Source organism: Lolium rigidum, chromosome 7 (genome assembly GCF_022539505.1).
Source record: "Lolium rigidum isolate FL_2022 chromosome 7, APGP_CSIRO_Lrig_0.1, whole genome shotgun sequence".
Lineage (NCBI taxonomy): Eukaryota > Viridiplantae > Streptophyta > Magnoliopsida > Poales > Poaceae > Lolium > Lolium rigidum.
Genome location: NC_061514.1, coordinates 249,938,506 through 249,958,705, shown reverse-complemented (window position 1 = coordinate 249,958,705; position 20,200 = coordinate 249,938,506). Strand labels below are relative to the sequence as shown.

The 20,200-nt window shown below is 44.3% G+C and overlaps 1 protein-coding gene across 1 annotated transcript; it reads right to left on the bottom strand.

Moving 5' to 3' along the window:
* Positions 1-775: 775 nt before the first annotated feature.
* Positions 776-2,926, bottom strand: LOC124670459 (COBRA-like protein 10). The gene is made up of 2 exons (XM_047206955.1): positions 2,332-2,926; positions 776-2,214 (listed from the first exon to the last, which is right to left on the bottom strand). Exons 1-2 carry the CDS (start codon positions 2,924-2,926, stop codon positions 776-778), a joined length of 2,034 nt encoding a protein of 677 aa, XP_047062911.1.
* Between the last annotated feature and the right edge of the window lie 17,274 nt (positions 2,927-20,200).

Here is a 20,200-nt window from a genome sequence, read left to right as displayed (position 1 = left end):
GAGCAATTTCAATGTGTGACAAAGCAACTTAAGTGCCCTGCAGAGCAACTTTGCCCGGCGACGTAGTTTTTGAACCCTGCAGAGCAACTTTGGCGCCCGATCGACCGAGCAATTTTTAGTGTCGTGCGAGCAACTTTGGTACTCGGCCGAGCAATTTTAGTGTCCTGTAGAGTAACATTAGGAGTTGTTGCTGCAGCTGTTGTGAAGCCTACCATTATTGTGAATCAAGTGTTTTTGTTGCACACCAAAGTTGCTTTGCCGCATACCAAAATTGTTTTCCTGCACAACAAAGTTGCTCTATCGTGCATCAAAGTTGCTTGTTAAAAAATTGCGTCGAAATATATGGAAATGTGGTCTACTTTCGAAGCTCTCGTTGTTCAGATTCTAAAAGTGAAAGCGGATTGTAATTTCGCCGCACGGTTTAAAAGTTACAGCTTTTTTAAAACAACAAAATGATATCAGCTAGCCTACTTTTTTAACAGCTGTACACATCTTTCCGTGTGAGCACTTTTCATTTTGGTACGACCGCTCAGAATAACTAATGGGCATGCGGCCGCTCGCTAGACGTGTCCATAAGTTTTTTCACAAGTGTTATATCAGTGGTAGTTCCGGAAGTGCAAAGTTCCTTCTTTTAGGGATCAATCAATTGTGAATTGGAGTTGAAAGATATCCCCCACCACCACCAAATATAAATGTTCAACAAGTGTATATATATCACCCTAAGACAAATCACTATACACATCGATCCCCTGATTTTGTTTCAACACGTACACAATCACAAGCAGAATGAGTCCACAACAGCCACGATCATTATAATGGCCACCCCGGTAACAAGCTGCAAGAGGCTCGCGGGACGTGCCCGCCGGCGCGCACTGGACACCCTTGGTATCGTGTCGGGAAGCGCGCACTCCTCGCCGTCGAAGTAGACCCTCTTGGGAAAGCCTTCCCCTCTGGGAATATTGATGTTAGGTGCGTCCTTCTTCTTGAAGGAGATGACGGACTGCTGCTTCCCGGGCACCCTGGGATCGTCCGGAGTCTTGCCGTCGGTGATGGGCTCCAGGTAGGTGAGCCCCGGCAGGCCCTGCATGAAAATGGTGTTGTTGAAGGGCTTGCCCATCCTCGTGCCGTTGAAGGAGTAAACGTTCTCGTAGCCGCTGTAGTGGTCGCCCATGGTGACGGCGGCGAACCAGTCTTTGAAGGTGTAGTCCTGCCAGTTGAAGATGGTGATGCGCACGGACCAGCCGGACTTGTAGTTGTTCATGACGTGCCAGTTGATGCTGAGGCCGCAGTTGTCGCCGCACGGCATGGGGTTGGGGACGCGCCAGTGCTTGATCTTGGCCCACGCCCGAGCCTTGGCCGTCCGGTTGTCAAACGGCACGAGCATGGCCTCCGACGGCAGCAGGATCGGGTGCGCGTTCTGGTTGCACATGGCGGTGTCGTTGCCGGCGCAGCCGCAGGCGCACGTGTTGCAGGGCACCGTGGAGTCGTTGTAGTAGGCGGAGAAGGAGACGCAGCACTTGGAGGCGCGCTTCTTGGGGCGCGTGATGTTGCACGCCACCTGCCAGGACGCGACGGCCGGGGTGGTCGACATGAGCCCCGTGGGATCCGGGAACTCCATGGGGCTCACCCGGATGGGCTGCCCGCAGACGTAGTGTGGGTTGAGCTTGCCGGCGATCTTCCAGTTCTGCGGCGGGTACAACGCCGTGCGGTTGAGGTCCGGCGGCAACTTGTACACCGTCAGCTGGAACATGGCCCGGGACTTGGACTCGTCCATGGTCGGCGGCAGAAGCGTGCCGTTCTTGCAGCAGAAGGGCAGGTTGCCGACGGCGTTGTCCTTCTCCCTCTCCGGGGGGAGGTCGACGATGACGGGCCGCTTCTCGCAGTTGTACACGGGGGTGAAGTCGAAGTCCTTGTAGTAGCTCGACGCCGGGCTGTAGACGCAGGCGGGGCCTTCCTTGAGCAGCGTGTATGCGCCGCGCATGTTCTCGATGAACTCGCTGCGCTTCCACTCCCAGGTGAGGTTCCAGTTGTCGAGCCGGCCGATGGGGCTCCAGTTGTCGATGGTCACCTGCGCCATGTACTTGTTGCCGAACGCCTGCAGCACGTCGTAGGCGATGGTGAGGTCGGCCTTCTGCCGCGGCAGGTACCGCGTGCTGTTGGCCTTCTTCGCCTTGAACTTGCGGTCCTTGACGCAGCACACGTACATCACGCTATCTGCACAGCACAGATTATGCCTGCCTCAATTTAGTTTATCTGACACGCAGCCATGTGCACACAGCAAGCATCCATGCAGACCTAGCTATTTGATCAAGTTTTGTTTGGGCGAACTACCTTTGTGGGTGGGGGCGGGGCATCGGAAACCGGGATTGGCAAGCTTGATGGTCTTGGGCATGGGCTTGCCTGGGGGCTTGATGCCAAACTGGGTGCCGGTGATGTCGATCTGGACCTGAATTTGCGTCATGTCGCCAGCAGTCTCGATCGAGTTGAGGAGGTTCGCCATCGGGTAGCCCGCAAAGGTGGCGCCGCCGGACACATTGGCCGGGAAATCGGTGCCGTCGAGGAGCACGGCGCCGCCGACGGACACGAGGATCTCCTTGTGCTGGAAGCCGACGAACATCTGCCACGCCGTGAGGTCCTCCGTCATTGTGTTGAGCACCGTCGCCTGCGCCTTGAACGCGTACGCCTGCGCCGTCGCGTTCTTCAGGTGCGGGTATTCCTTGGTGCGCTCCATGAACGTGTACGACAAGAACGCGCCGTTGCACGCCTCCTGCGCCTTGAACTGCGGCTTATCCTTCTCTTCATCGTCATCGCCGCCGTTATTGTAGTCCTGCGCCCGCGCGGCTGTGACGACGGCAAGAACCACCGCGGCGGCAAACAAGTGCACTCGCCACCGCCGCCGAAGCGGCATTGGCACTGCCTCGACCATTTAGCTCGATCGATCCAAGAAGAATGCCGCGCGCCGACCGACCGATCGAGCTAGCTAGACAGCGTGGGAGGCGAGGGAGCGTCGAGGCAAGAAAGCTCGCTCGCTCGCCCGAGGGTGAGGCCAGGAATGGTGGGAAGCAAAGGCGTTCCAACGGAGGAGGAGCTGGAAAGAGGTATAATTAGGCATACAGATTTTGTGCGAGCTCGCTAAAATTAAGGACGTTGGGCGTGCGTGCGTGTAACGTTTATGGTTGCAGACGTTTGGGTCGTTTGTTTTGAAGAAGAAGGGAGACCATGTCAAAGTCAAACGACCGGATTTGGACGCCGGGCTTGCCGCGGGAACGCCTCCCCGCCAGCCATGCCAGTCGGGGGCTTGGAGTACAAAGGATAGGGTTGTTCAAGCATCCTCTGCGCGCAGTTTTTTTGAGAGAATGTTGGCGCTTTATTGATCAAAAAACATCATCACATAGTACATTTCGGAGATAATCCGGAACAACAACAGAATAAAACTTACAAGAATTCGGCTCACTATGATGCGCCGCCACATTCACATCATGACCATAGTGCACTACGGGAAAGATACAAGCGTCGGCACATGCCATCTGGCCGTCGGCACACCGTTGTTGGGAAAGCTCTGGTCGGTTAGATAAGTTGGCCGTCGTCACAGCAGTCTGGACGGCTTAACCTCGGCATAGTATTTCAAATTTTCAAATTTATTTTCGAAAAAAAATTCAAAATATGTTTTTTGAAAAAAGTCAAACATTTTTTTTATTTTCTGTGCCGATGGCTTTACCGTCGGCATAGCATTTTCAAAATTTTCAATATTTTTCATTTTCTTCTTCTTCTTTTTTACTTGTTAAACTTTCACAATGACACTTTTAACTCGAAGTACATCTAATCTTAGGTTAAATTACACTTGTGGTCAAACTTTTCAGTTGGTCATCCATTCTCACACTACTCCCGCCCCGGCATGTTTAACTTCTTGGTTCTCTTCGGGTGAGCTTCCATGAAAAAAATGACACCTTGTTGTTAATAGTACCATATAAATCATATTAACCCTTTGACCATGATGCCACATCTCTATATTTTTGAATTCTAAACAATTACTTAAGTAAACAATAATTAATATATATAAATAATAATATAGAATTTGAAAAAAATGATTTTATATTTTTGTCCTTTTATTTAATATGGAATAATTTATATCAGTAAATGCAAATTTGGCAAATAATATGTCTAAACTGATTAGAAAAATGAGAAGAATACAAATATGACATCCATATCATCTTTTGAACCTACAAGTTAATTTACCAAAAAATCATGAGCATTAGATCAAGTACCTCTATTTTAAATCTCACCAACTTTATCGTAAATGAGGTGGGAAATGGCCTCGACATGACATAGCTTGCCGAAACGAGGTCATATTTTGCACGTGTGTGGATCCTGGGATGGGAAGAAAGACCCCGGACATGGATTTCTATCCGATACACGGGCGACCATTTTTCATTTTTTAGCGTGCCCAAACGGTTTTTTTTTTGTGATGCAGCTACGTGGGGCGTATTTTTGTATGGCCCGAAACCTTCGTGTAGTAATAATAAACCACCTACACACCACCTATCACATATCATGTGCGTGCGTTAGCTTTTTAGAAACCCGTGCGGCTTCCGGCAATATCCCGCCGAATCCGTTGGAAACTGACCAGATTTGAACTAGGGGTCAACTATCCGTCGCTCCAGAAATTCCGGGAAAAATGCTTTTAGGTCTACGACGCATCATTATATGTGCTATTTTTGTCCGTTTAGTTTGTTCGCGAACTGATGCACCCGCACGCCCGGTACGACGATACCGCATGTCCCGGGCGCCCTGTTTTGGCAAGATGGCAATTTGAACGAAGTCACAAAATCCCATGGAGCCGCGTGGTGTCATTTTAAATATCATAGTGAGAATTCCGTTTGTCAAAATTGGGATACGGCAATTATTTTGAAAACCCTTCAGGAAAAGGGCTATCACGTTCGGAGTTCTATGAATATCAGGGGAAATGAGGTGGGAAACGGCCTCAGCATGGCATAATTTTCCGAAACAAGTTCATATTTGGCACGTGTGTGGGCCCTAGGATGGGAAGAAATACCCGGGACACGGATTTCTAATCCGACACACGGACGACTATTTTTTTATTTTTAGCATGCCCAAATGGTTTTTTATTGTGAAACAACTACATGGGACGCATTTTTGTATGGCGCGAAACCTCCGTGCAGTGATAGTAGACCACCTACGCACCACCTATCACATGCCATGTGCGGGAGTTAGCTTTTTGGGAACCCGTGAGGTTTCCGGCGGTGTCCCACGGAATCGCTGGAAACTGACCGGATTTGAACTAGGGGTCAACCATCTGTCGCTCCAGAAATTCCGGGAAAATATTTTTAGGTCTACCACACATCATTGTATGTGCTATTTTTGTCTGTTTAGTTTGTTCGCGAACGGGTGCACCCGCATGCCTGGTTTGCCATACCACAGGCCAGCACCGACCACCGCTCAAGCCCTGGCTCACTCGACCACGCTACCCGCTCGCCCGGCCCACCCGCAGCCGCTACTCACCGCCCCACCCACCACGCCGCGCGCCTCCCTACCTGCACCTAGCACGCTCCTCCGGCTGCTGCGCCCTTCCACAGCCAATGGCCGCAAATCGCGCCGACCAGCTCCGTTCCAGCGCGTGCGGCCGGCACTACTGCTCGAAACACAGCGGGACTACCGCTCAATCCCGACCGGTACTACCGGTAGTACTACCGCCCGCGCTACCGCTCTGTGGTTTTGGCCCCGGTATAAAACGCGCAATTTACCGGTACCTCTTCCGGTACCTATCAGAGGTACTACCGCTCCAACCAAAAAAATCTGTGCAGTTTTTGACCCAAATTTCAGTCAGTTTTGATACTCCTTTTTCCCTCAAATCTTGACAACTTTTCGTAGCCCGTTTAACTTCAAATTTTAATAAAAAACTTCAAATAATCCACATAGTCCAATTCCAATTTTTGACAATTTTTAAAACTCAACTTTTGACCGCTTGTTTTGATCCAACTTTTCAGGCATTGACTTAATTTGCCCGGTTTCCGATTGGGAGTGCATTGGTTGTCTCCTAAGCTTCCGCGCCTACGTCAACACCGCGGCGACACCTTTGGCACCCTGGTTTCCGGCGTAACTTTGACACCATCGTCATCAACATCATCGCAAGTTCGTGTTCCGACACCGCCTAACATCAATAGGTATAACTTGCCCCCCTCACCCCTTGTAGCCCCGTTTCTTTCTTTGTGTACCTATCCCATTGAGAGTGGCTTTCCAAGTGTTGCGAAGCATTGCACAAGTGTCACGACCGTGAGAGGGTGTGTGTGCGCGTTGTGTTGAGCAAGGCTCCAAAGCAAGATCGGTGAGATAGATACACAAAAGAAGAAAAAGTGTGACATATACATAGTGAAAAATAAAGCTTCTAAGCATAGAAAAAAAGAGAAAAAAGAAGAAAAAAATAGATACAAAAAGAGTATGTGTCCACCGATACAAAAGAGAAAGCAAAGCTTCTAAGCGCAAAGAGAGAAACGAGAAGAGTGACATCTTGTGCAAATCTAGTTGCTTCTCTCATATGCAACCAAGCTGCGGTCTCTCTTGTGTTGGCGTGACACCAAGCTTATAGTCTTCGTTAGGACCATTTTATTACTTGCTCAGATCCTTGGTCGCGCTAACCACATTGTTCTCCGTTGTGTGTGTTTCCGTGTTTCCTTGACATAGATCACCTGTAACATCCTAAAAATTTGGAAAGAAGAATTAGAAAAAAAAACAAATTGATTGAATTGCTTAACTTTGTTGAATTTTATGAATGAAAAGAAACTTTTGATGACTTGTATTAAATGAGAAAAGAAAAATTATTTTCTAAACCTTATTGAGTATTATTGTTTCTCAACTTTGTGAAGCGGTGTTCAAAATATTCGAATTTGGTTTTCACCTAAACCAAATTCATTTATAAAATATGCAAAAGTCTTAGTTTTCGAAATAATTGATTTTGGCTTTGTCTTAACACATAAACCTGTTTTTCAATTCTAAGCATAGCCCTACAACACAAAATATCTAGAATGTTTTGGTTTTGAAAGAATTTTATTTGTTTTCTTGCGTAAGACTCAAATTCTATTTGAAGTTTCGATAATAGTGTATTAGACCAAATGCACAAAATTTGTATGACCATGTGCTTGCTGGACTGGAACGGTGCTCCACTGTGTCCAGTATTATAATGAGGTTTTTACGAATTTTTCATAATTTATTTCAGTCAGTTTGGAGGTCTGAACCTAACTTAGCAAATAATAATAATACAGAGAAAAACAAAGTAGAAAAAAAAAAGAAACAAAACGAACTGGCCAGGCCAAGTCAAGGAGCTAGCCAGCCAGCCCTCCCGCACTCGCGGACACGCGAGCACTCGGCCGACCCCCGCGCAACAGAGCAGGAAGCGGAGCACCGCAGCAGCCCGCTCGCCCCTCCACTTTTTTTTTCTGACGCGCGGGGCCCACTCGTCCGGTCGTCCCCAACCTCCAGCCAAGATACCACGACGCGCACGGTTCGATCCGAACCAGAAATCCGCGAATTCCTCGCGTTTTTGGTTCCGATTTCTCCTCTATTTTCGTGGAATAAACTCCTATAAATTCTTCCGCACCCCCTCTTGCCCAGTTTCCGCACTTTTGGAAGCCCTAGCCGCCACATTCGCGATTTCCGATCTCATCAGTGCTGGCCGCCATTGGAGCTCTGTTCGAGCTCGAACTCGAGGTTGCAGAGCCCCCCGACTTCCCTTTTGTTTTCTCCCAATCTCTCCCTCTCTCTCAACCGAGTCTTTCTGACTCTTCCTCCCCATCTTCAGAGCACGGAGCCGCTCGGGAGACTTCGCCGGAGCATCGCCGGATTTCGACGAACACCCGCACGTCAGCGCCGTTTCGTAAGGAGATTCTATCATCGAGGACACCATCAGAATCGCCGTGTAGCTCCACGCCCCGTAGACCACCTCGCCGTCGCGGAGGACCACCAAAGCCCCACCTTAGCAGCAGCGCCGTCGTCATCCCCTCAGCGTCCTCGAACTGCCCCGTCGGTAATTGCTGTTTGATGTGCTCAAGCCTGAATAGATTAAGACTAATAGGTTGTAGGCCATTAGATCTGAATCCAAGGGTCCCTGTAGCTCAATAAACTGAACCCGCGCGGACTTGTATTTCCAATGGATCGATCACTGCATTTGTGCTAGCTGACTTAAGACTTTGAAAATTCATAACAATAAATCTAGAGCTCGGTTTTAGACGATTCTTTTTTCCATTGAGTTCGTAATTAAGTTCCCTGCAACTTTCGTGTAGAAAGTTTCTCCATCCGAGAAACTTTTTCTGACAACTTTTCGGACAAAATTATTAAAAGACCGCGAAATGTTAAATCTTGTAAAATTCATAGAAAATGTTTCGTAACTCGGAATTTAACAAATGATATACCGTTGGATTCATAAAAATGAGAGGAACACCTTGGTACTGTTAGTTTCGATTTTTACAAAATTTACAGATTTTTAAATTTATAACTAGTGTTATAGTATTTTCAATGTATTATAAATTTGGTAAATGATTTTATTTTGATTCCAACAGGAAATTAAAGATAAGGATAATTTCTATGAACTAGTACATGTTTATAAAATTTACGAAACTATTTTATACAAAAGGTTATTGTTTGTGTTAAATTGCCTATTTGAAATTCCTATTGAACAAACAAATCAGCTGTAAAGTATTTTCAAATATAAGTTTATTTTTGGAGCATGCATGCATTATTTTATTATGTGTTCTCTCTGTTTGTGTTCTCTAGATATTTAGTGTGATTATTTTATTGTCTAGATCGTGCGGAGTGTAACACCTGTTCTCGCAAGAAGAGCGCGAACGCCAACGACAAATAAGGCAAGTTGAACTTTTGACTATGACAGTTCTATTGATTTCTTATATGCTTAGTATGATTCTAGGACAAGTGAATGCGTAGACTTGTTATTGATGGATTGTGTGCTATTGCTAAGAAACCCGCGTAGGATAGCCATATGTGTATTATGATTGGACTCATTTGTCGTCAACCTATGTTTGATTGCTTGGATATGCTTACTTTATAAGTGGGTGGAATATCATGTCATGGGTATGTATTAGTTGAAAGGTTAGTTTTGAGTTGGCAAAACAACAATTGGATGAATTGGACAGAAATGAATAGTACTTGAGAAGGTTATAGGTCGACCGGCATGGTAAGGGTTTTGATCCTGACTTACTGACATGTATAGGTCAAGTGGCATGGTAAGGGCATAAAGCCTGACTTACTGACATGTACAGTAGTTGATGGGAGGGTGGCATGGTAAGGGTGTTGAGCCTGACTTACTGACATGTTCACTAGTGGTGAGTGGCATGGTAAGGGTGTTGAGCCTGACTTACTGACATGTTCACTAGTGGTGAGTGGCATGGTAAGGGCATTGAGCCGGACTTACTGACATGTACACTGGTGATGAGTGGCATGGTAAGGGCGTTGAGCCTGACTTACTGACATGTACACTGGTGGTGGCATGGTAAGGGTACTGAGCCTGACTTACTGACATGTGCAATGAAGAAAAGGAGATTAGCATGGTAGGGGCCCTGAGCTTGGCCTACTCACATGTGCACTATAGGAGTTCGGAGATTAAAATCGCTGGGATAAAAACTAGGATGATAATATGATTGCTTTGTGCAAAACAAAAGTTTGAACCCTCACCTTGAAAATGTACTTGATAGGTTTGTTATAAGTCTCTAGTGATGCTCGCCAATACATTCAATGTATTGACCTGCGTGGCTGCAACGTTTTATGTTGCGGGTAACTTCAAGGACGAGTGAGATTCCATATTTAGGTCGCGAGCTTCCACTCAGCATGTTCGCCTGTGGCGTGATGGAGCTCTTTGCTTTTATTTGTTTTCCGCTTTGAACTCTTTTATTTGAGCTAGCCATGAGCTAGGCAAGTTGTAATAAATACAGTATGGATCATACGTTGTAATAAAAGACGCATTTGCTATTCTGTTTATTCATCGAACTGTGTGTGCTAGCGAGTCGATCCAGGGACTAGCACAATATGCACAGAGATCCAATCCTTACCGGGTTGAATCGCTTCAGATGGTATCAGAGCATTGTGTTGACTGTAGGTTCGTGACCTTAGAAAATGGAGTAGATTAGGATGACCATAGGAACTGAAAACCTATTTAAGTTTGTCTTATATCTTCTTGCTCTTCATTTCTCATAATTCTATATCTATCATTTTTCTCGCTCTTCTCTATTCAAAATAAGTAGATGTCCATTACCCACTATAGTTAACAAGTTAAACCTCTGTTGGATTACTTATTGAAAAATATGAACATGATGATGAGGATGGTAATGGAATCAAAGTTGGTGCAAACACCGAAGAAGAAGGTGACCAAGATGACTCCGAGGAGGTGATCTAAATTATGTCTAATGATTAGGAAGACCCTCCGATGGAGGACACACTGCCAGCAATGAACACTCGCTCGAAGAAGCGCAAGTTCACGAAGGCCTCAAACTACGTCAAGCTCTTCAAAGTTTAACTAGGATTTGCTCACCATTAATTCTTCATTAGGAAATTGATATTCGTGATTAAGATATTGACCATATCTTGGTATGACCAAGATATTGCTTAGGATCTGTTATTCTTGAATCTTTAAATTGTTAAGAATTTTCGTGAGGCTTTATAAAAAAAAACTGTTTTCCGTTAAGAGATGATGTGAGGAGGTGCAGTTTCTGCATGTCGCTGTTTACCACACGATTTTACATACGTTACTGGTAACTTCAAAAATCACGAAAAATTCAGATTAGGTGCGGAATTCGTTCCTGTATATGCACAAAAATTGGCTAAATTTTCTGACGTATTTAAGTACCACTGTAAAATATGTTTTCGCAGTAGTAAAATTCTGGACAGATTATGTCCCTTGTTATAGGGATGTCTTGTTTAATTGTTGTGTGATATGTTTGGTGTGAATGCTTGCTGCCATGTTTGTGCTTAGTATGGGTTGTGTTTCTCCTGTAGTTCTATCTATCTAAAACTTATCTATTCTTACCCAAACAGATGCCGCCACGACGTGCACGCACCGGCAACAACAACACCGACAACAACAACAATAATAACATGCAACAGATGTTGGCAGCACAGACACAAATGATGCAAGTGATGACCCAGTTCATTGCGAATAACAATCAAAACCAGAACAACAACAACCATCCACCTCCACATGTTGACATGCTCACAAGGTTTCTGAGGTTGAGGCCTGCCAAGTTTTCTAGTGCACCTGTCGCTCTGTGGACAAAGACTTGGTAACTGTGGGCTGCACCGACGCTGAGAAGGTGAGGTTTGCTGCTCACTTGCTTGAAGGACCAGCAGCTTCATGGTGGGATAATTTCCAGATAACCCACCCCATTGATGATATCACTTGGGAGATCTTTCAAGAAGGTTTTCGTACATCTCATGTTTCATCTGGAATTATGAGCTTGAAGAGAAGGGAGTTCCGCAACCTGCGTCAGAACTACCGCACAGTGTCTGAATACATAGATGAATTTAGCAATTTGGCACGCTATGCGCCAGAAGATGTGGATACTGATAGCAAGAGGAAAGAAAGGTTTCTAGATGGCTTGAGTGATGATCTTGCTATTCAACTGTCAGTGGTTCATGTTCCTGATTTCCAGACTCTGATGGACAAAGCTAGAGTTCTTGAGGGAAAGCGGAACCAAGCTGAGAACCGCAAGAGGAAGCACAACCACAACAACCACAACTCGCAAGCGGATCAGAGGGTCCGTACTCACCATGATGGGAATGGCAATTCTGAACACCACGAGCATGGAGTAAATAGACATGATGATCACAACCACCACTCTCGGAGAGGTAATGGTCAAAATAGTGCTGGCAACAATGGTCAGAATCGCTCCATCAACAATACTAGCAAGAGAGATATCCGTCAGGTGCAGTGCTACAAATGTAAAGAGCTGGGGCACTACTCCTGGGATTGTCCAGAAGGAAAAGATGACGTTGGACCTCACAATCGCTCCGACAAGAGGGACATGAGCAAATTGGAGTGTTTCAAGTGCCGTAAGTTGGGACACTATTCATGGGACTGCCCTGAAAATAATAATGGTTTTGGAAATTCGAATGGGAACAATCCCATCCCGCTCCAGAAAGGACACCTAAACCATGTCACCGTGGAAGAAGTCTTTGAAGCGCCAAATGCAGCAACTCGTAAGTTTTGGTAAACTCCTTCCAATGTTTGTACCTTTCAATACTGGTGCATTTTATACATTCACATCGAGGATAATCAAGGATAGAAGTAACGTAGATATCATCCGTAATATTCTTGGCAAGTGACATGGAACAACTATTGGATGCCATACAATGGAACCATAGCCAAGTCAACCTTTCAGAAGCGACCTAGCCATATTCCTTTTAAGGGTGGTAGCACCCTAGTCATCCCAAACCTAAGCCCTGCTAGCCTTCTCGAATCTCGAGGACGAGATTCCTTTTAAGGGTGGTAGTCTGTAACATCCTAAAAATTTGGAAAGAAGAATTAGAAAAAAAAAACAAATTGATTGAATTGCTTAACTTTGTTGAATTTTATGAATGAAAAGAAACTTTTGATGACTTGTATTAAATGAGAAAAGAAAAATTATTTTCTAAACCTTATTGAGTATTATTGTTTCTCAACTTTGTGAAGCGGTGTTCAAAATATTCGAATTTGGTTTTCACCTAAACCAAATTCATTTATAAAATATGCAAAAGTCTTAGTTTTCGAAATAATTGATTTTGGCTTTGTCTTAACACATAAACCTGTTTTTCAATTCTAAGCATAGCCCTACAACACAAAATATCTAGAATGTTTTGGTTTTGAAAGAATTTTATTTGTTTTCTTGCGTAAGACTCAAATTCTATTTGAAGTTTCGATAATAGTGTATTAGACCAAATGCACAAAATTTGTATGACCATGTGCTTGCTGGACTGGAACGGTGCTCCACTGTGTCCAGTATTATAATGAGGTTTTTACGAATTTTTCATAATTTATTTCAGTCAGTTTGGAGGTCTGAACCTAACTTAGCAAATAATAATAATACAGAGAAAAACAAAGTAGAAAAAAAAAAGAAACAAAACGAACTGGCCAGGCCAAGTCAAGGAGCTAGCCAGCCAGCCCTCCCGCACTCGCGGACACGCGAGCACTCGGCCGACCCCCGCGCAACAGAGCAGGAAGCGGAGCACCGCAGCAGCCCGCTCGCCCCTCCACTTTTTTTTCTGACGCGCGGGGCCCACTCGTCCGGTCGTCCCCAACCTCCAGCCAAGATACCACGACGCGCACGGTTCGATCCGAACCAGAAATCCGCGAATTCCTCGCGTTTTTGGTTCCGATTTCTCCTCTATTTTCGTGGAATAAACTCCTATAAATTCTTCCGCACCCCCTCTTGCCCAGTTTCCGCACTTTTGGAAGCCCTAGCCGCCACATTCGCGATTTCCGATCTCATCAGTGCTGGCCGCCATTGGAGCTCTGTTCGAGCTCGAACTCGAGGTTGCAGAGCCCCCGACTTCCCTTTTGTTTTCTCCCAATCTCTCCCTCTCTCTCAACCGAGTCTTTCTGACTCTTCCTCCCCATCTTCAGAGCACGGAGCCGCTCGGGAGACTTCGCCGGAGCATCGCCGGATTTCGACGAACACCCGCACGTCAGCGCCGTTTCGTAAGGAGATTCTATCATCGAGGACACCATCAGAATCGCCGTGTAGCTCCACGCCCCGTAGACCACCTCGCCGTCGCGGAGGACCACCAAAGCCCCACCTTAGCAGCAGCGCCGTCGTCATCCCCTCAGCGTCCTCGAACTGCCCCGTCGGTAATTGCTGTTTGATGTGCTCAAGCCTGAATAGATTAAGACTAATAGGTTGTAGGCCATTAGATCTGAATCCAAGGGTCCCTGTAGCTCAATAAACTGAACCCGCGCGGACTTGTATTTCCAATGGATCGATCACTGCATTTGTGCTAGCTGACTTAAGACTTTGAAAATTCATAACAATAAATCTAGAGCTCGGTTTTAGACGATTCTTTTTTCCATTGAGTTCGTAATTAAGTTCCCTGCAACTTTCGTGTAGAAAGTTTCTCCATCCGAGAAACTTTTTCTGACAACTTTTCGGACAAAATTATTAAAAGACCGCGAAATGTTAAATCTTGTAAAATTCATAGAAAATGTTTCAGTAACTCGGAATTTAACAAATGATATACCGTTGGATTCATAAAAATGAGAGGAACACCTTGGTACTGTTAGTTTCGATTTTTACAAAATTTACAGATTTTTAAATTTATAACTAGTGTTATAGTATTTTCAATGTATTATAAATTTGGTAAATGATTTTATTTTGATTCCAACAGGAAATTAAAGATAAGGATAATTTCTATGAACTAGTACATGTTTATAAAATTTACGAAACTATTTTATACAAAAGGTTATTGTTTGTGTTAAATTGCCTATTTGAAATTCCTATTGAACAAACAAATCAGTTGTAAAGTATTTTCAAATATAAGTTTATTTTTGGAGCATGCATGCATTATTTTATTATGTGTTCTCTCTGTTTGTGTTCTCTAGATATTTAGTGTGATTATTTTATTGTCTAGATCGTGCGGAGTGTAACACCTGTTCTCGCAAGAAGAGCGCGAACGCCAACGACAAATAAGGCAAGTTGAACTTTTGACTATGACAGTTCTATTGATTTCTTATATGCTTAGTATGATTCTAGGACAAGTGAATGCGTAGACTTGTTATTGATGGATTGTGTGCTATTGCTAAGAAACCCGCGTAGGATAGCCATATGTGTATTATGATTGGACTCATTTGTCGTCAACCTATGTTTGATTGCTTGGATATGCTTACTTTATAAGTGGGTGGAATATCATGTCATGGGTATGTATTAGTTGAAAGGTTAGTTTTGAGTTGGCAAAACAACAATTGGATGAATTGGACAGAAATGAATAGTACTTGAGAAGGTTATAGGTCGGCCAGGCATGGTAAGGGTTTTGATCCGACTTCTCGACATGTATAGGTCAAGTGGCATGGTAAGGGCATAAAGCCGACTTATCCACATGTACAGTAGTTGATGGGAGGGTGGCATGGTAAGGGTGTTGAGCCTGACTTACTGACATGTTCACTAGTGGTGAGTGGCATGGTAAGGGTGTTGAGCCTGACTTACTGACATGTTCACTAGTGGTGAGTGGCATGGTAAGGGCGTTAAGCCTGACTTACTGACATGTTCACTAGTGGTGAGTGGCATGGTAAGGGCATTGAGCCGGACTTACTGACATGTACACTGGTGATGAGTGGCATGGTAAGGGCGTTGAGCCTGACTTACTGACATGTACACTGGTGGTGGCATGGTAAGGGTACTGAGCCTGACTTGCCGACATGTGCAATGAAGAAAAGGAGATTAGCATGGTAGGGGCCACGAGCTTGGCCTACTCACATGTGCACTATAGGAGTTCGGAGATTAAAATCGCTGGGATAAAAACTAGGATGATAATATGATTGCTTTGTGCAAAACAAAAGTTTGAACCCTCACCTTGAAAATGTACTTGATAGGTTTGTTATAAGTCTCTAGTGATGCTCGCCAATACATTCAATGTATTGACCCTGCGTGGCTGCAACGTTTTATGTTGCAGGTAACTTCAAGGACGAGTGAGATTCCATATTTAGGTCGCGAGCTTCCACTCAGCATGTTCGCCTGTGGCGTGATGGAGCTCTTTGCTTTTATTTGTTTTCCGCTTTGAACTCTTTTATTTGAGCTAGCCATGAGCTAGGCAAGTTGTAATAAATACAGTATGGATCATACGTTGTAATAAAAGACGCATTTGCTATTCTGTTTATTCATCGAACTGTGTGTGCTAGCGAGTCGATCCAGGGACTAGCACAATATGCACAGAGATCCAATCCTTACCGGGTTGAATCGCTTCATCACCACTCTTGACATTTGACTTTGGATATTATCCACATTTGACAATAGACTTTTCCATTGATCTTTTTTCATTTGCTATCCACTCCTTACCCACCACATATAGAGTTTCTTAGCCTTTTGCTTGTGCTTTGAGTGTGTGTGTGAGCAACCCGGTACAATTTTGACTTTGCTCTTGACTTGAACAATTTTTCCGATACTTTCTTGAAAGGTGGGATACTTGTGTAGTTTTTCTTCCACCATACATATACACCTACCTAGTGATAGATATACAATATGACCCCACAAGAACAAGCCGAGATGAGAGCATACTTCGCCGAGCTAGATGCTCGAGAAGCCAAAATGACACCCAAAGATAAAGCCGAGTGCAACGCATACTTCAAACACCTTGAGAGCAAGAGTGGTACACACCATGAGTCGAGTGAGGATGTTTTGATTTCTAACAACTTAACCTCTACTCCGCTTGTGTTGTCTTCCTCTTTGCTAGGTTGCTCGAACATCGACGACGCTATTGCCATGGAGATGAGGGACTCCACTATATGTGAAATGAACGACTCCACTATATGTGAAATAAGTGACTCCACTATATGTGAACTTGATGAGTGCCTCCACTTCGAGAACATTAGTGATACACCAAGTGAGATGAGAGTGGTAGTTCATAGGTCATGTGATGCCATTTCAAATTCTAACAACTTACCCTCTGACGACGCGTGAAGCACACGTCCATTGGGAACCCCAAGACGAAGGTGTGATGCGTACAGCAGCAAGTTTCCCTCAGTAAGAAACCAAGGTTTACCGAACCAGTAGGAGATGAAGGCCACGTGAAGGTTGTTGGTGAAGGAGTGTAGTGCGGCGCAACACCAGGGATTCCGACGCCAACGTGGAACCTGCACAACACAACCAAAATACTTTGCCCCAACTTAACAGTGAGGTTGTCAATCTCACCGGCTTGCTGTAAACAAAGGATTAAACGTATGGTGTGGAGAATGATGTTTGGTTGTGAAGAACAACAGAGAACGAGATTGCAGTTGATTGTATTTCAGATGTAAAATAATGGACCGGGGTCCACAGTTCACTAGTGGTGTCTCTCCAATAAGATAAATAGCATGTTGGGTGAACAAATTACAGTTGGGCAATTGACAAATAGAGAGGGCATAACAATGCACATACATATCATGATGACTACTATGAGATTTACTTAGGGCATTATGACAAAGAACATAGACCACTATCCAGCATGCATCTATGCCTAAAAAGTCCACCTTCGGGTTAGCATCCGCACCCCTTCCAGTTTTAAGTTGCAAACAACAGACAATTGCATTAAATATGGTGCGTAATGTAATCAACACAAATATCCTTAGACAAAACATCAATGTTTTATCCCTAGTGGCAACAGCATATCCATAACCTTAGAACTTTCTGTCACTGTCCTAGATTCAATGGACGCATGAACCCACTATCGAGCATAAATACCCCCTCTTGGAGTTACAAGTATCAACTTGGCCAGAGCCTCTACTAGCAACGGGGAGCATGCAAGATCATAAAAAACACATATATGATAGATCAATAATCAACTTGACATAGTATTCCATATTCATCGGATCCCAACAAACACAACATGTAGCATTACAAATAGACGATCTTGATCATGATAGGCAGCTCACAAGATCTAAACATGATAGCACAAGAGGAGAAGACAACCATCTAGCTACTGCTATGGACCCATAGTCCAAGGATGAACTACTCACACATCAATCCGGAGGCGGGCATGGTGATGTAGAGTCCTTCGGTGATGATTCCCCTCTCCGGCAGGGTGCCGGGGGCGATCTCCTGAATCCCCCGAGATGGGATTGGCGGCGACGGCGTCACAGTATGTTTTCTCGTATCGTGGCTCTCGGTCCTAGGGTTTTCGCGACGGAGAGAATAAATAGGCGAAGGGGCAGAGTCGGGAGGCGGCCGAGGGGCCCACCCCACAGGCCGGCGCCCCCCCCCCCACCTCCAGGCCGCGCCGCCTGTGGTGTGGGGCCACCTTGGGCCCTCTCCGTCTCTCCTTCGGTATTCTGGAAAGCTCCATGGAAAATAAGACCGTGGGCTTTTGTTTCGTCCAATTCCGAGAATATTTCCTGTGTAAGATTTCTGAAACCAAAAACAAGCGAAAACTGAGGCCGGCGCTTCGGCATCTTGTTAATAGGTTAGTGCCGGAAAATGCATCAAAATGATATAAAGTGTATGTAAAACATGTGAGTATTGTCATAAAACTAGCATGGAAGATAAGAAATTATAGATACGTTTGAGACGTATCAAGCATCCCCAAGCTTAGTTCCTACTCGCCCTCGAGTAGGTAAACGATAACAAGGATAATTTCTGAAGTGACATGCTGCTATCATATTCTTGATCAATACTATTGTAAAGCATATGAGATGAATAAAGTGATTCAAAGCAATGGTAAAGATAATGACTAAATAACTGATCATATAGCAAAGACTTTTCATGAATAGTACTTTCAAGACAAGCATCAATAAGTCTTGCATAGGAGTTAACTCATAAAGCAATAAATTCTTAGTAGAAAGTTTTGAAGCAACACAAAGGAAGATATAAGTTTCAGCAGTTGCTTCCAACTTCAACATGTTTATCTCATGGATAATTGTCAATACAAAGTAATATGATGAATGCAAATAAGCAAGTATGTAAGAATCAATGCACTCAGTTGACACAAGTTTTTGCTTCTAAGATGGAAAGAAGTAGGTAAACTGACTCAATATAAAGTAAAAGAAAGGCCCTTCGCAGAGGGAAGCAGGGATTACTCTTGTGCTAGAGCTTTTTATTTTGGAATCATAGAAACAATTTTGTCAACGGTAGTAATAATTCATATGTGTTATGCATAAGACATCCTATAAGTTGCAAGCCTCATGCATCGAATACCAATAGTGCTCGCACCTTGTCCTAATTAGCTCGGATTTCCATGGATTATCATTGCATTACATATGTTTCAACCAAGTGTCACAAAGGGGTACCTCTATGTCACCTGTACAAAGGTCCAAGGAGATAGATCGCATTTGATTTCTCGTTTTTGATAAATCTCACCTTAAGGACATCCATACCGGGACAACATGGACAACAGATAATGGACTCCTCTTTAATGCTTAAGCATTCAACAACATATAATATTCTCATAAGAGATTTGAGGATTAATATCCAAACTGAAACTTCCACCATGATACATGGCTTTAGTTGGCGGCCCAATGTTCTTCTCTAACAATATGCATACTCAAACCATTTAATCATGATAAATCACCCTTACTTCAGACAAGACGAACATGCATAGCAATGCACATGATATTCAACAAAGGTGTAATAGTTGATGGCGTCCCCGGAAACATGGTTACCGCTCAACAAGCAACTTATAAGAAATAAGATACATAAGCAACATATTCAATACCACAATAGTTTTTTAAGCTATTTTCCCATGAGCTATGTATTGCAAAGACAAAGAATGAAATTTTAAAGGTAGCACGCAAGAAATTTACTTGGAATGGCAGAAAAATACCATGTAGTAGGTAGTTATGGTTGACACTGATGTCTACGGGTGCTTCTATTCTTGTAGACAGTGTTGGGCCTCCAAGAGCAGAGGTTTGTAGAACAGCAGCAAGTTTCCCTTAAGTGGATCACCCAAGGTTTATCGAACTCAGGGAGGAAGAGGTCAAAGATATCCCTCTCAAGAAACCCTGCAACCACAAAGCAAGAAGTCTCTTGTGTCCCCAACACACCTAATAGGTGCACTAATTCGGCGAAGAGATAGTGAAATACAGGTGGTATGAATAAGTATGAGCAGTAGTAACGGCGCCAGAAAAGTGCTTGCTGGCGTGTGGTTGATGGTGGTAATATTGCAGGAAGTACAGATGCAGTAGAAACGATGAAACAAGCAGCGGTAGCGATATTTAGGAACAAGGCCTAGGGATCATACTTTCACTAGTGGACACTCTCAACTTTGATCACATAACAGAATAAATAAATAGATGCTAGACTCTACACTCTCTTGTTGGATGATGAACACCACTAACTGTGTAGGATTACACGAACCCTCAATGCCGGAGTTAACAAGCTCCACAATATTCAATGTTCATATTTAAATAACCTTAGAGTGCATAACGGATCAACATAACCAAACCAAGTACTAACATAGCATGCACACTTGTCACCTTCACACTACGAAAGGAGGAATAGATCACATCAATACTATCATAGCAATAGTT